At 57.2% G+C, this 13,136-nt stretch overlaps 2 protein-coding genes across 6 annotated transcripts in view; one reads left to right on the top strand and one right to left on the bottom strand.

Moving 5' to 3' along the window:
• Positions 1–5,851, top strand: part of POLE (DNA polymerase epsilon, catalytic subunit) — a 46,235-nt gene extending 40,384 nt beyond the window's left edge. For 2 of the 3 annotated variants that reach the window (XM_032310264.1, XM_032310263.1), the window contains exons 46-49: positions 3,033–3,233; positions 3,491–3,616; positions 4,226–4,315; positions 4,436–5,851. In XM_032310264.1, coding sequence (XP_032166155.1) covers positions 3,033–3,233; positions 3,491–3,616; positions 4,226–4,315; positions 4,436–4,549 — 531 coding nt within the window. In that variant the 3' untranslated portion in view covers positions 4,550–5,851. Of the gene's footprint in view, positions 1–2,589; positions 2,770–3,032; positions 3,234–3,490; positions 3,617–4,225; positions 4,316–4,435 lie in introns of those variants that run through there. The other variant, XM_032310265.1, reaches the window with a different exon arrangement.
• A 1,478-nt stretch (positions 5,852–7,329) lies between these two features.
• Positions 7,330–10,565, bottom strand: P2RX2 (purinergic receptor P2X 2). Of its 3 annotated transcripts, XM_032310267.1 has the most exons (12): positions 10,353–10,565; positions 10,110–10,245; positions 9,946–10,017; positions 9,771–9,846; positions 9,604–9,700; positions 9,371–9,451; positions 9,126–9,264; positions 8,607–8,737; positions 8,340–8,430; positions 8,136–8,201; positions 7,969–8,046; positions 7,330–7,800 (listed from the first exon to the last, which is right to left on the bottom strand). In XM_032310267.1, exons 1-12 carry the CDS (start codon positions 10,526–10,528, stop codon positions 7,696–7,698), a joined length of 1,248 nt encoding a protein of 415 aa, XP_032166158.1. In that variant the 5' UTR covers positions 10,529–10,565; the 3' UTR covers positions 7,330–7,695. The 3 variants fall into 3 exon arrangements, with proteins under 3 accessions (XP_032166158.1, XP_032166157.1, XP_032166159.1); XM_032310266.1 differs by having other exon boundaries at positions 7,330–8,046; XM_032310268.1 differs by lacking the exons at positions 9,771–9,846; positions 9,946–10,017 and having other exon boundaries at positions 7,330–8,046; positions 10,421–10,565.
• Between the last annotated feature and the right edge of the window lie 2,571 nt (positions 10,566–13,136).

Raw genomic sequence — 13,136 nt, 5'->3', positions numbered from 1 at the left:
TTTCCAGATCGCTCTGGCTGGTCCATCTAGTTCCTTTGCTTTCCGTATAATGTTTGAATCAGTATATCGGTTCCCTACCCAGAGGAAAAAAATCCTTTTAGAATGTTGGTTGGAGTCATTTTAATCTAGGTAATTTTAGGGAGGATTAACATCTGAGTGCTTAGAGTCTTAGCTCGTGAACCCCTGTATCTTCCCGTTTCTCTGGGTCATGTTCCATTTCTCCAGCAGTGTGTGGGGTTTTTGGCATATAAATATCGCACACGTTCGCACCTAAGGTTTTCAGGTCGTTTGGTGCTATTGTGATGGTGCTGACTCTTTTAAACTTCAGCTTCCGTTTCTTCAGTGCTACTGTGTAGACACACACAATATTTGTATACGGACCTACCTCCTGTATCACATCTTTTTTATGCATTCACTTATCAGGGGACACTTGGGCTGCTGCCGTAATGGGCGACTCTAAATAATGCCACAGTAAATGTAGTGACAATGCGGTAGTAAATGTGATGATGCCATAGTAAATGTAGGGGTGCACAGATCTTTTTCAGTTAGTGTTTTCTTTTTCTTTTATCTTTTTTTAGTGTTTTCTTTTCTTTTCTTTTTTTAAAGCAAATACCCAGTAGCGGAAGTACTGAATCTTAGGGCAGCTCTATTTCTAACTCACTGAGGACCCTCCACACTGTTTCCACAGCGGCTGCACCAGCATGCATTCCCACCAGCAGTGCACGAGGGCTCCCTTTTCTCTGCCTCCTCCCCAATATCTGCTGTTTCTTGTGTTTCTTATTTTAGCCGTTCTGACAGGCGTGAGATGGCCCCTCATTGTGGTTTCACTTCGCGTTTCCCTGATCACGAGTGATGTTGCGTGTCTTCTTGTGTGTCTGTTGGCTGTCTAGATACGGCATTGATTTTTATTTTTATTTTTATTTTTTTTTAAGATTTTATTTATTTATTTGACACAGACAGAGATCACAAGCAGGTAGAGAGGCAGGCAGAGAGAGAGGGAGAAAGAAGCAGGCTCCCTGCCAAGCAGAGAGCCCCATGCAGGGCTTGATCCCAGGACCCTGAGATCACGACCCGAGCCGAAGGCAGTGTAGCTCAACCCACTGAGCCACCCAGGCGTCCCGACGCTAGTGTTTTTGAAGAGTGATGGCATGAGCAGCTGTAGGGTGTCCGTGCTTTGGGTGTGTGCTTATGGTCACTCCCGGGTCAGTCGTCCCCCTTCCTCTCAAGGGCACCGGCATCAAGACTACAGATAGGGGCGCCTGAGTGGCTCAGTGGGTTAAGCCTTTGCCTTCGGCTCAGGTCATGATCCCAGGGGCCTGGGATCGAGCCCCGCATCGGGTTCTCTGCTCAGCAGGGAGCCTGCTTCTCCTCATCTCTTTCTGTCTCTCTGTCTACTTGTGATCTCTCTCTCTGTCAAATAAATAAATAAAATCTTCATTTAAAAAAAACACTGCAGATAAATAAATGCAGACTCCCCATGGGACACAGGTGGGGGTGCCGCAGGAGGGCAGAGGGCCCGGCGAGCGAGCGGGGGGGAGCTCTCCCCGCACGGGGTTGGGGCCCCCATGGGTGTGTGGCGCTTGTCCTCAGCACCTCAGCTCCAGCCTCTGCAACAGAAAACTGAACGTATGGTTCAGAAGGACTCAGCGAGATCTCTTTCTAGCAAAGACGTATAAAATCTGGGTCATTAAAAAGTGCCTACGTAGATCAGCTATAGTTCAGTAATAAACAAATAATAATAATGCTGATAAAAAATAGCTTACTGAAGAAAAGGAAGCTATTTTTTTTAAGATTTTATTTGTTTATTTGACAGAGATCACAAGTAGGCAGAGAGGCAGGCAGAGAGAGAGGGGGAAGCAGGCTCCCCACTGAAAGCAGATGTGGGGCTCGATCCCAGGACCCTGAGACCATGACCTGAGCCGAAGTCAGAGGCTTTAACTCACTGAGCCACCCAGGTGCCCCGATGGCACTGATTTTTAAATATTGATCCAGCCTTGCGTTCCTGAGATCCGGAGTTACCGTAGAGAGCACGCCTGACCAGTAAGTCCCTCTTGGTCAGGATGAGCTCTCCTTTGTGTGGATCAGTGGGTTCGGTTTATTGGTGTTCTGTTGGAGATTCTGAGTGCACGTGAAGGCTGTTGGTCTGCTGTTTTCTTTACTGTCTTTGGTTTCAGGCTGCTCCCTCATAAAATGAGTTTAAATGTGTTTTCCCTTTTATGTCTCCCAGAAGATGCTAGTAGAATATTCTTGCCTAGATGTTTGGGGATTCACTAGTGAAATCTCTTTTCATTTTTTTTCTCTTTAATTCAATCCAGTTTTTTCATCAGAACTTTATAGCCTGTAGGTTTTTGAGCCTAACGGGTCACGGACCCTCACGGTGCGCACTTGCGGGTTTACCTCCTTGCCGTGGCCTACTCGTCTCGCCGGAGAGGGCGGCGGGCTTCAAGTTTGACTATAACTCGTTCTCTCAAAAATGTCTTCCAAGCGGTTTTTGGTTCTGTGGCGTGGGAGAGGTCTCCAGAGATGTCGGTCCTGCCCTTTCCTCTCCTATCGGGGTAGGGCTTTACACGCTTCCCCCGTGGTCTGCAGGCTTCCCGGCGTCAGCTGCACGGGCTCTAGTGGGAGACTGCAGAGGCTTCTCTAGGCGGGCGTGGGAGCCCCCCCAGCAGCGGGGCTGAAACCCCCACTCTGCGAGTGAGACCGTGGAGTCTCGTCGGTTTAGGACGACAGTCCGTGAGGAGGAAGGAGTCAGGCGGAGGACGGGAGGGCACGTCGGTGCGCCCCAGAGTCCCCTGCAGCTGACAGAAACCGTGAGCCTTGGGATTGGGGCAGGGCCTCTGCACGCAGGGCCCCACACTGAGGATCCAGTGGTGTGGCTGCCGCAACTCCCCTCCTCTGACGCTCCCCGCGGGAAAAGGAGGGCCAGGGGGGTGCCGAGAAACGGCAGCTCCAAGAGTCCCCCGCACGCTTTCCCAGTCCTGACAGCCGGGAGGCCCAGGGGGCCATCCCTGACTCGGGCTCCTTCTCTGAAGGTGCTGTCTCTGGACACGAACATCACAAACCAGGTGAACAAGCTGAACCGAGACCTGCTTCGTCTCGTGGACGTGGGCGAGTTCTCGGAGGAGGCCCAGTTCCGAGACCCCTGCCGCTCCTACGTGCTCCCCGAGGTCATCTGCCGCAGCTGTAACTTCTGCCGGGACCTGGACCTGTGCAAGGAGCCCTCCTTCTCACAGGTGCGCAGCGCCGCGTGCTTGCCGTCGGTCAGGACGGGAGATGCTCTGGCCTCCCCCCAAGCGCCCGTGTGAGTTCTGATGTAAAAGGCCCTCGCTGCCACGGACCAGAACAGTGTCCTTGTAAACACACCTGGCGGTGGCGGTGCTCTGGGCCCACAGCGCCCCTGCGTGTACCACACGATCCCTCCCCGGCCCTGGGGAAGGCTGAGCAGAAGGCTGCACAGAGAAGTGACCTGGCCCTCTCCTCCTCTGCCCAGGACGGGGCTGTACTGCCGCGGTGGCTCTGCTCCAACTGTCAGGTTGCCTACGACACCTCCGTCATCGAGATGGCTCTGGTGGAAGCTCTGCAGAAGAAGCTGATGGCCTTCACTCTGCAGGACCTGGTGAGCAGTGGGCCTGGCCCTAGGACAGCCCTTCTCCAGGCAGAGGCCTTCTGGATAAGCTGTTTGCACGCAGGAGAAGCTACGGCTGTGCACACTTCTCAAATCACAACCTGGTCCTCCGAGGTGACCACCCTGTGGTTCAGGCAGCGACCTTTTGACTTCTTATACGTCTCTGGGGTTCCTAGAGGGGCAGGGCTGGCCTCACGGACCTTTCGTTGTAGCAAGATGAGCGTGTGTAAGTCCCGGGGAGTGTAAGGAGAATGGACGGGAAGAGAAAGAAACAGGCGAGTTTTGAGTGTGGGACGGAGGGAGAGCCCCGCTGACCGGGGACGTCTGAGCAGCGATCTGGGGGGCGTCCTGGAATGCAGAGACCCGAGGCCGGAGCAGGGGTGAGGAGCCCCCAGGACGCAGAGTCAGGGGTGCAGTGCTCACACTGAGGGGGTTAGGAAGCAGCTGTCACATTTGGATAAATATCTCTCTCCCAAAGTCTCACATTTTATGCATGGTTGAGCTGAAGGCCAGGGCTGTGCAGGGCAGGGAATGTGCCGAACGGCTGGCGGTGACCGGCCCGGGCCGGGGACCTCCTCACCAGGGCTGCTCCTGTTGCAGATCTGCTTGAAGTGCCGGGGGGTGAAGGAGGCCGACATGCCTGTGTACTGCAGCTGCGCCGGGGCCTTCGCCCTCACCATCCGCACCAAGGTGGGGCTCCCACGGCCAGCCCACCCTGCTGCCTTTCCCATCTGCCCACGCCCGCTTCTCCGCCGACGCGCCCGGGCCTGCTCTGCGGCCAGGTCTCACTGTGACTGCTCGTTTCTGCAGGTCTTCATGGAGCAGATTGGAATCTTCCAGAACATTGCCCAGCACTATGGCATGTCATACCTCATGGAGACCCTGGAGTGGTTGCTACAGAAGAACCCTCAGCTGGGCCAGTAGCAACTCGAGCCGTGTCCCCATTCTGGCCCTGACCTCCCAAGCTTGTGACCACGTCCAGGACGGAGCACCAAGGAACGCCAGCCGCAGGGAGCTTCGGGGAGCAGGTCACGGGGCCCAGGGAGGCCTGAACCAGCCGGAGCAGGAAGCGTCACCACCTCTGGGTTCCTTGGGCCCCCGCTGTGGTCAGGGCGCCCCACTCTGGGCCTGAGCAGTGTTTGCAGGGTGGGGCCCTAGGACTGTGTCTTGCTGACTGAGCAGCCTCCCGGCTGTCCTGTCTTTCCTTTGCTGCCCAGGGTGGTCTCCTGTCTGGGCAGAGTCCCTGCGGGTCGCCTGGTGGGAGTTTGCGGCCCCAGATTTTGATCGCTTGTTACCACAGAGAACATGCCCGATAGCTCAACGCCAGCAGGTTTTGGGCCGTTTCCCGGGAATCCCGGTGCCGAACCCTGTGGGGACCTGGGCATCTTTCACATGAGTTCCTGGAGACTTCCTGGTCACAGTAGGGTCTACAGGGGCCAGGGCTCATGTGACAACAGACCCCTTGTGTGCAGCAGCGAGACTGGAATCTGGGCTGTGAGGAGTGTCCCACAGTGGCAGGGAGCCTGAGGGCCCAGGGGAGGGGCGGTGCACACCATCTATCAGACTTCCTCGCTTTAGGGCCCGGGTCTGGGGAAATCATTTTATCATGCGTAAGATTTTAGGTTTTTCCCTTCAGCTCTGAGGGGTCCACGTCTTGGGAGAGTTGGAGAAAGCAGCCGCAGCAGCGTTGTTGGGGTTGCGTGGTCCTGCTCTGCCGTCACCCTGGTGCCTACCTGACCTCCCCAGGCCAAGCGGGGCACGCCAGCCCTGGGCCTGCTGCCCTGACCTGCCTGCGGCAGAGCGGCTAGGTCAGGGCTGTGGCCTCCTCAATGCTGGACGCTCGCCGCCGGCGTGTTCGGAGCTGAGTGAGGCCGCAGATGTGGGCCCCGACGCGCGGCACTCTGTACGGGTGGGGCTGGGCAAGGGAGAGCCCCAGGACATGGGGCCTGCCTTCCAGTGACCTCGGGAAGACCGCTGGGCCGCTGCTTCCGCTCTTCTGTCGGTGGCCCCGGAGGACCGTCCCCACACTTGACTTCTGACTAAATGAGACTGGGAGCAGAAAAGGAACGGCCGAGTCAGGGAGGCGACAGGCAGGCTCGCTGGATCGTATGCGCAGACCCCAAATGGGCAGCCTCGGGGGAGCTCTGGGCCACTGCGGGCTCTGGAGCCCGGCTTAAATTCATCCTTTTTGCCAAACTTCTCAGTATTACACTGTGAACTTCATTTTATTCTTTGAGTTTTACATTTCTTGAAATTTTTATGGGTACACGTGCAAGGTGTCTCCATCTGTACGGGGATGGGAGGAGGAGCAGTGGACATCGGTCCAGCCGAGTGCGTTGGCCCGTGGGTACTGCGCTTTGGGTGTGTCTAGGCCCCGCGGCCACGAGAAACCCGACACTGGCTGGAAGGTGGACAGAGCCTGCATCAGCCCCCAGATGGAGATTAAATCAAATTAGGGCTGGGTGGGGGAGGAGGGGGCTAACTAGGCTTCCTGGAAGCAGAGCCAGAGGAGCCCCAGCGCGGGGTGGGGGTGGGGCGGAGGGCCTGCACACTGCCCCCCGTCTTGTCCCTGCAGCAGGGCGGCTCCCGCAGAGGCCAGCTTGAGGCCTGGGGCATTTGGGGCGGCTGAGGGCCCCAGGGTGACTCTCCTGCTTGAGAATGAGAAACCTGAACCCCTGGCCGTGGTCCTTGAGCTGCAGTCCAGCCCCAACTCGAAAAGCCAGTTTCTGCAAAACTAGAGCTGGATGTCAGTAAGCCAGACACAATGCTGCTGGCACTGGGGATTGGGCTCCTACCCTGAGGATTAGAAGGGTCCAGACAGGGGGCTAGGTGGGGGCTTCTCGGGTGTGTGTGACTGCTGGCCCAGGTGGGTGTGGGCAGGTGGGAGGGCTGGCTCTGGCCACCTGCCAGTGTCACTTGGACTTGGGGACTTGGGGGCCTGGGCGGGGTCTGAGCTCTCACTGGACCTTGGGAGCGATGGGATCCCAGCCGAGGTGATCTGTGGAAAGCGTGCCCGTGCTGCCGCAGACCTGTTTGCCGTCCCCGTTGCTAGGGAAACCGCTGTCCAGCCAAGTTCTGGCAGCCCCTCAAGGGGGGGCCTGGCCAGACAGGCACCAGGCAGAGTCTCTGAATGTAATGACCGCTGTGGCATCTCCGAGTGTGCTAACCAATTATCTGCAAGCCAGATCCGCTGCTGCCGGCCTGTGCGTCCCCTCAACCTGGCCCTGCCTTGTCCGTCCCCTCGAAGCATTCATTCCTGCCCTTCCCGCGGCCCTGTTGTAAGCAGGGCCCAGGGCGCTTGCATAGGTATTTGGAGCAAGAACCAGTGTTTTCCTTAGTGGGACTCTCATCACCTACTCCCGGACTCCCCTCCACCTCCAGAGTCCCCATCGTGTCCCATATTTTGAGGTCTGGGTCTGGGGTGACACGCCCACCCTCAGAAAGCTGGTAGGCAAGCTGACTGCCGAGTGGGTGCTGGGCGCAGTTGGGTTCCCTCTGCCCACGCCACCCTGCCACGGTCGGATGTCACCCTGACCTGGCTGGATGTGGGGGTAGACGCGCCCATGCACTCTGCACCCAGGCTGGTTAGAGGGGAGTCAGGACCAAGGGTGCCCACAGCTCCCACACGCAAGGACCCTCTCCTTAGTGTTTCTCTTCAGGGCCTCAAGATACTTTTCCTGAAAAACAAGGCCCAAGGGTCTGCTCACAGGTTTATTGGATTCTGGATGTGTGGTTTCTTGGCTACGAAGCAAGCATAGGGTCTGGGCGGGGAGGGCTGAGAAGCCTGGGAGGGAGGTCAGCTGGGGACAAAGAGGCAGTTTGACCCACTCCACCCCGGCCCTGGGGAAGTCGGGCGGCCAGGCACATGGTGTTGGCCCACTGCCTCACTGCACAGGGGTCTTGTGGTTCCCAGTCACAGTGTCGAGGTGTGAGGGCAGGGCCCCCAGGCACAGCGTGCAGGTCTCCGTGGGCTGCCGGGGGAGCAGGGCCTGGGTCTCTTGGGACCACAGGCTTCGGGGCCCCGCCAGGCAGAGCCTTCGACACAGCATCATGGAAGGTATGTGGTGGGCTCAGAGCTGGGCCAGACCTCGGGGGTCTGAGAGTGTGGAGTCCTGCTGGGAAGGTCCGGGGGTGCACAGCTCTGGTCCCGCCGTCTGCTGGGGAGGGTCTGCCATCTGCTTGGATGGGGCGGAGGTGGGGCAAAGCCATGGGGACGGGGCAGCCAGAGCTTGGCCGGCCTGGCCGGGGTCTGCAGAGCAGGGGTGGGGTGGGGGAGGGGCCTGGCCCAACACAAGCGCCAGAGTCACAGGCCAGCTACTAGGGAAGCGTCTCGGTGTGCACACCTTGTCGAATTTCTTATGGCTGTACACCTTGTTCTTGTTCATAAACGTCAGCAAGATCCAGTCACACAGGAAGGAGCCCTGGGCCGAGACCCACATGTGAGGGCCCAAGAGACACCCCCCTCCACCCTGCCCCCACGCCCCCACATACCCAGCATGCATTTCCTTACCACCCCGATGGAGGTCAGTGCTGTGGCCAGGTTAATGATGGTGGGAATCAGGCTGAACTTCCCTGCCTTGGGAGGGGAGGCTGCCTTAGATGATTGTGGGGTCTGGGGCAAGTGGGGCTCAAGGGTGGGTGGGGGAGATGGGGCTGTGCCAGCTCAGTCCTGGGGCCTGCCCGAGTCCATAGTAGGCAGGGCGGGCTGGTTCACCTGTCCATGCACGATGACGTCAATGCGGATCCCGTAGGCCTTGATGAGTGTGCGGGTGGCGCTGCCGTTTTCCTTGTAATATTTGGCGAACCTGGGAAAGCATGACCCTGAGGAGCACGGTGGTGGCTGCTCACCCATCGCCCAACACGGGACGCTCCAAGACTCCACCAGCCCCTGAGGCCCTGAACCTTCAAGCACCTGCCCTGACATCTCAGAGCCACCGCAGCCAGGGCAGACGAGGAACCAGGCATCCCAAGACCAAGGTACCTGAAGTTGTAGCCAGAAGAGGCTGGGACGTGCTTGGGGTCAAGCCTCCGGAAGGAGTACTTGGGGTTGCAATTTGACGCTGACAGGTCCAGGTCGCAGTCCCAGTTGATAATGACCCCAATGACGCCACCCTGCCCAGAAGTGGGCACAGAGATGGGTGTCAGGGAGGGTACACAGAGGACCCTCGAGGGCCATGGGGTCCTGCCCTGAGACTGCATATGGGGTGCTCATCTTGGGGCACCTGGGGCAGCTCAGGGTTGAGAGCTGGGGTGCTTGGGTGGGCCGCACTGCTGAAGCATGAGGGGACAGCAGTGGCCAGCTATGTGATCAGGAGTCAATAATTTAGCAGGAGCCATGCATGCCCAGATGGGTTGGCTGATCACGTTTCTCCTTCATCTGTCTGAACAGGGCCAGGGCTGGCCAAGACTGCAAAGGGAGTGGGCAGACCCTTCATCGGCAGTAGGGGTCCGCATCTGGAAGGAGAGCCGGCCCCCCACTGCGCCTCGGCTGCCCCCTCACCGTATGAGCCAGCTCCGTGAAGTTCTCCCCTGCCCGTTCCACAATGAAGCCCAGCTTGAAGATGGGACAGTAGAGATCAGAGACCTCATCGAACGTGCAGCGCTTCAGGTAGCCGTCCTTCCTGTGCTCTATGTTGCCCCTGCAGACGGCCCAGCAACGGGAGGCGCCCTGCACCCACAACCCCACGCTCCCGGGAGGCAGCGCCTGTCCTCAGCCCATTGTCACCATACCCTCGCGGCTCTTACTTGGAGAACTGGAATTTAGGGTAGTGGATGCTGTTCTTGATGAGGATGGTGAAATTTGGGGCCATCTTGCCGAGAAACTGGCTGAGGAGGCACAGACTGGATGCGTTTAGTCTCCCACCCCAGTCCCCCGCCCAGCACACCGCGGCTCTGCTCCGTGAGGAGAGAAAGGAGTGGAACAGAGTAGTGCTGGGCTGTCAGCTGGGGCTCGGGCAGGAGGGTCACCGGGTGCACACCTGACAGAGGCCCCGTCTTCCACCGGGCACCAGCCGGACACTTCGCAGGTCTTGGCTGAGCCTTGGTAGTAGGGTACGCAGCGCCCAGTCCGCAGGCCTGCGGGCAGATATGTGCTCAGGGTACAAGGGGCGCCAACCCATCCCACCCCCGTCCCGCATGCACTGACCGTTTCCCAGCATGTCCAGCTGCCCGGCCACGCAGTCCACGTCCGAGTCACAGGTGGCGTTGCTGATCCTCATACTCTAGGGAGGAGACAGCTTGGTGAGGATCCCCACAGCTTCTGGGGCAGGCAAGCCGGCTCCCCTCCGTCAGCCCCAGCTCTGCCCTCCACCTGGCCTCACCTCTGGGCAGGTTCCGAGGGTCTGGGAGGGTGTGACCTCAATCCTGGTGATGATGCTGAACACGCTGCCTCCCTGGGCTCAGAAAGAGGGGATGGTCAGCTGAGGCGGGCGACGCAGGCACCCCTCGATCCTTCCCGGGGGGCGCGCGGGGCGGGCAGACGCACCTCGGGGGGCTTCACGTACTCCTCCACGTCCCACACTTTGTGTTCGGAGAAGGTGATGCCCTTGACCTTGGTGATGACGGAGCTCTCGGGGCCCGTCTCGCTGTCCTGGTAGCTCTTCTGCACGATGAACACGTACCTGCGGGACGGGCACCGCCGCTCTGGAGGCGACCCGGGACCCTCCCCCGCCGCTCCCCGCGGCTTCGGGCCCCGGCGCCCCCGCGCCCCCGGCCCAGCCGCACCCACCACACGAAGTAGAGCAGGATGAGCAGCTGCACCGCGCGGTACACGACGCCCAGGCGCCGGTTCTTCACCACGATCACCTTGGGCGTCTCATAGTCCCAGAACGCCGACCAGCAGCCGCGGGCCAGGCGCCGGGCCGCGTCCGCCCCCGCGGGGGGCTTGGGCTCGGCGGCCTCCATGTCCCGCAGCTCCGCCAGGGGCGCGGCGCGGCGCGCACCCTGCGGGCTAGGGGCGCGGGCAGGGGAGCCCCGCGGCACCGCCCTGGGGCGTGGCCTGTGGCGCCCCGCCCTGCCCCGCCCCACCCCACCCCGCCCGGGCCCGGGCTCGGAGCGCCTGGGGGCACACCTGGCAGGTGCCGGCAGGTGGGCCCGGAGTAGGCAGAGCCGAGCCAGCAGCCTGCACCCCACCGCGCTCGGCGAGGGCCCGAGGACGCACCGGGGCCCGCACGTCCCTGGGGAGGACGCAGAGCCCTTGGGGGGACTCGGTGGAGATGCGGCGGAGGCGGCGGCTCGGCCCCGGCGTCTCCTCGAGTCTTCGGCCGCGTGTCACGGCGGCGCGCGCCCAACCTGAAGGGCCGTCCGTGTTTGATACAGTTTCCCAGCTTGGTCGAGATGCAGGTGACCGACACCGCGGTGTGCAGGGTGGGAGTTCAAGGTGTAGGAGGAGGTGATTTCCGAAGGCAGTCCTGGATTCCCGCCTCCCCCCACCGGGTCCCCGCTGCTCAGCAAGCGTTCACCTTCCCTGCCGGCAGGGTTGGGCCCTTGCTTTGCCGAACAGCCCCTTTGCAGGATCTAGGATGCGCTAGGAGCCGTTCAGCTCCAGCCCCTCCTCGGGTCCAGACCCCAGTCCTCACCTGTGCGCTTTGGCTGCCGGCCTGATTTTATCCACTTCCAATTCATTTCTGTTATCTTTGCAAACCAAAGTTGTCTTTTTTTGAAATGTTTTATACCTTCACCCCATTTCATAATTTGGGAGCAAATCCCAGACATCATAGTCACAAAATGATAAATTTTTTACACTTTATTTAAGTGAAGTTCACTTAGCATCTAATTAACCATTTTTTTAAAAGATTTTACTTATTTATTTGACAGACAGAGATCACAAGTAGGCAGAGAGGCAGGCAGAGAGAGGAGGAAGCAGGCTCCCTGCTGAGCACAGAGCCCCATGCAGGACTCGATCCCAGGACTCTGGGATCATGACCTGAGCCGAAGGCAAAGGCTTCAACCCACTGAGCCACCTAGGCCCCCCTAATTAACCATTTCAGTTAACTGTGCAACCACTGTTCCTACCGTGGAAACATTGTTACCATGCCCAACTAAACTCCCTGTTTTGCTCCTCCCTGTGGATTTGTCTCTTTAGGAGATTTTGTATAGTGGAATCATACAATATTGTCCACATTGTGTCTGCTTTCTTTCCCAGGGCACGTCTCCAAGGTCCATCCAGGTGGTAGCACGTACCAGTGCTTAACTCCTCTTTGTGGGAGAATAATATTCCAGCGAGGGATTGTCCCACAATTTATCTGCTCATCCTTTCACAGATGTTTGGGTGTTTCACTGTTTGGCCCTTGTAACTCGTGCTGTTATGAACATTTGTGTCCAAGTACGAGTTTGAACAGCTATTTTAAATTCTTTGGGTGTATAGGGTTTCCAGGTCACACGGTACTCCTGTGTTTTACTTTGTGAGGAATCCCTGTACTGTCTTCCGAGCAGCTGCACCACCTTTGTGGGAGTCAGCGTGTATGAGGGTTCTAGTCTCTGCACATCCTCCCTGACATTTGCTAGTTTCAGCTCATTTACTTGTCATTCTAGTGGGGAAATGGTATAACTAGTTCAGGTAAAAGTCTATTTAATTTTGTGCTGACTTTAGAATTAGTTTGCCTTTTTGTTGCTGGTTTGTAACAATTCTCTATATATTCTGAACACCAGGCCCTTGTCAGATACACAATTTGCAAGTTTTTCCCATTGCAGGTGATCTTTTCACTGTCTTGGTAATGTTCTTTGATGCACAGAAGTCTTTAATTTCAATGAAATCAGTTGGTCTATTTTTTTTTTTCTTTTGTTACTAAATCCAAATGTATCTACAGCTTCACCACAATCCCTACTGGAGTCCCAGATGCAGAAAAGGATGAGCTGAACCTACAATTCTTATGGCAGTGCAAGGGACCCAGAGCTGCTGAAATAATCTTGAAGAAGAAGAGCAGGGAGGTTGGGTGATGGGCACTGGGGAGAGAATGTGCTACAGTGAGTGCTGTGAAGGGTGTAAGCCTGGCAGTTCACAGACCTGTACCCCTGGGGCTAATAATACATTATATGTTAATAAAAAATAAAAAATTAAAATAAAATAAAAATAAAACAAGCATAAATAAAAAAGAAGAGCAGATTGGAAGATTCGTACACTCCAAGATCAAACCTTACCACAAAGCTATAGTGAAGACAAGTTCCTGTAGGACCCAGCAATGCCATTCTCCCTTATTGAGTTAAGGCTAGAAATGCAGATTTATGGAATTGAACCAAGAACCAGGAAGTAAAACATAAATATGTAAAATAGAACAAATAATTGATTTTTGACAAGTACCAAAATAATTTAATGGGAAGGAGTAGTCTTTCAATAACTGGTCCTGGGAAACTGGGCATCCACATGCAAAAGAATGAAGTTAGACCCTGTATCTCACATCATACATGGAAATTAACTCAAAATGCATCAAGGACCTATATGTAAAAAACAAAACCTTGGGACGTCTGGGTGGCTCAGTCTGTTAAGTGCCTGTCTTCAGCTCAGGTCATGATC

The sequence above is a fragment of the Mustela erminea genome, chromosome 13, assembly GCF_009829155.1.
Source record: "Mustela erminea isolate mMusErm1 chromosome 13, mMusErm1.Pri, whole genome shotgun sequence".
Taxonomy (NCBI): domain Eukaryota; kingdom Metazoa; phylum Chordata; class Mammalia; order Carnivora; family Mustelidae; genus Mustela; species Mustela erminea.
This window is presented reverse-complemented; position numbering and strand designations above follow the sequence as displayed.

What these genes read in the sequence shown, in the direction of transcription:
- P2RX2 (XM_032310266.1), bottom strand. Translation starts at nt 10,528, where the DNA reads ATGGAGGCCGCCGAGCCCAAGCCCCCCGCGGGGGCGGACGCGGCCCGG. An exon ending in GCTGGACATGCTGGGAAACG is followed by an intron (nt 9,701 to 9,770) that starts GTCAGTGCATGC and finishes ATCTGCCCGCAG; the next exon opens with GCCTGCGGACTGGGCGCTGC. An exon ending in CCTAAATTCCAGTTCTCCAA is followed by an intron (nt 9,265 to 9,370) that starts GTAAGAGCCGCG and finishes GGCCGTCTGCAG; the next exon opens with GGGCAACATAGAGCACAGGA.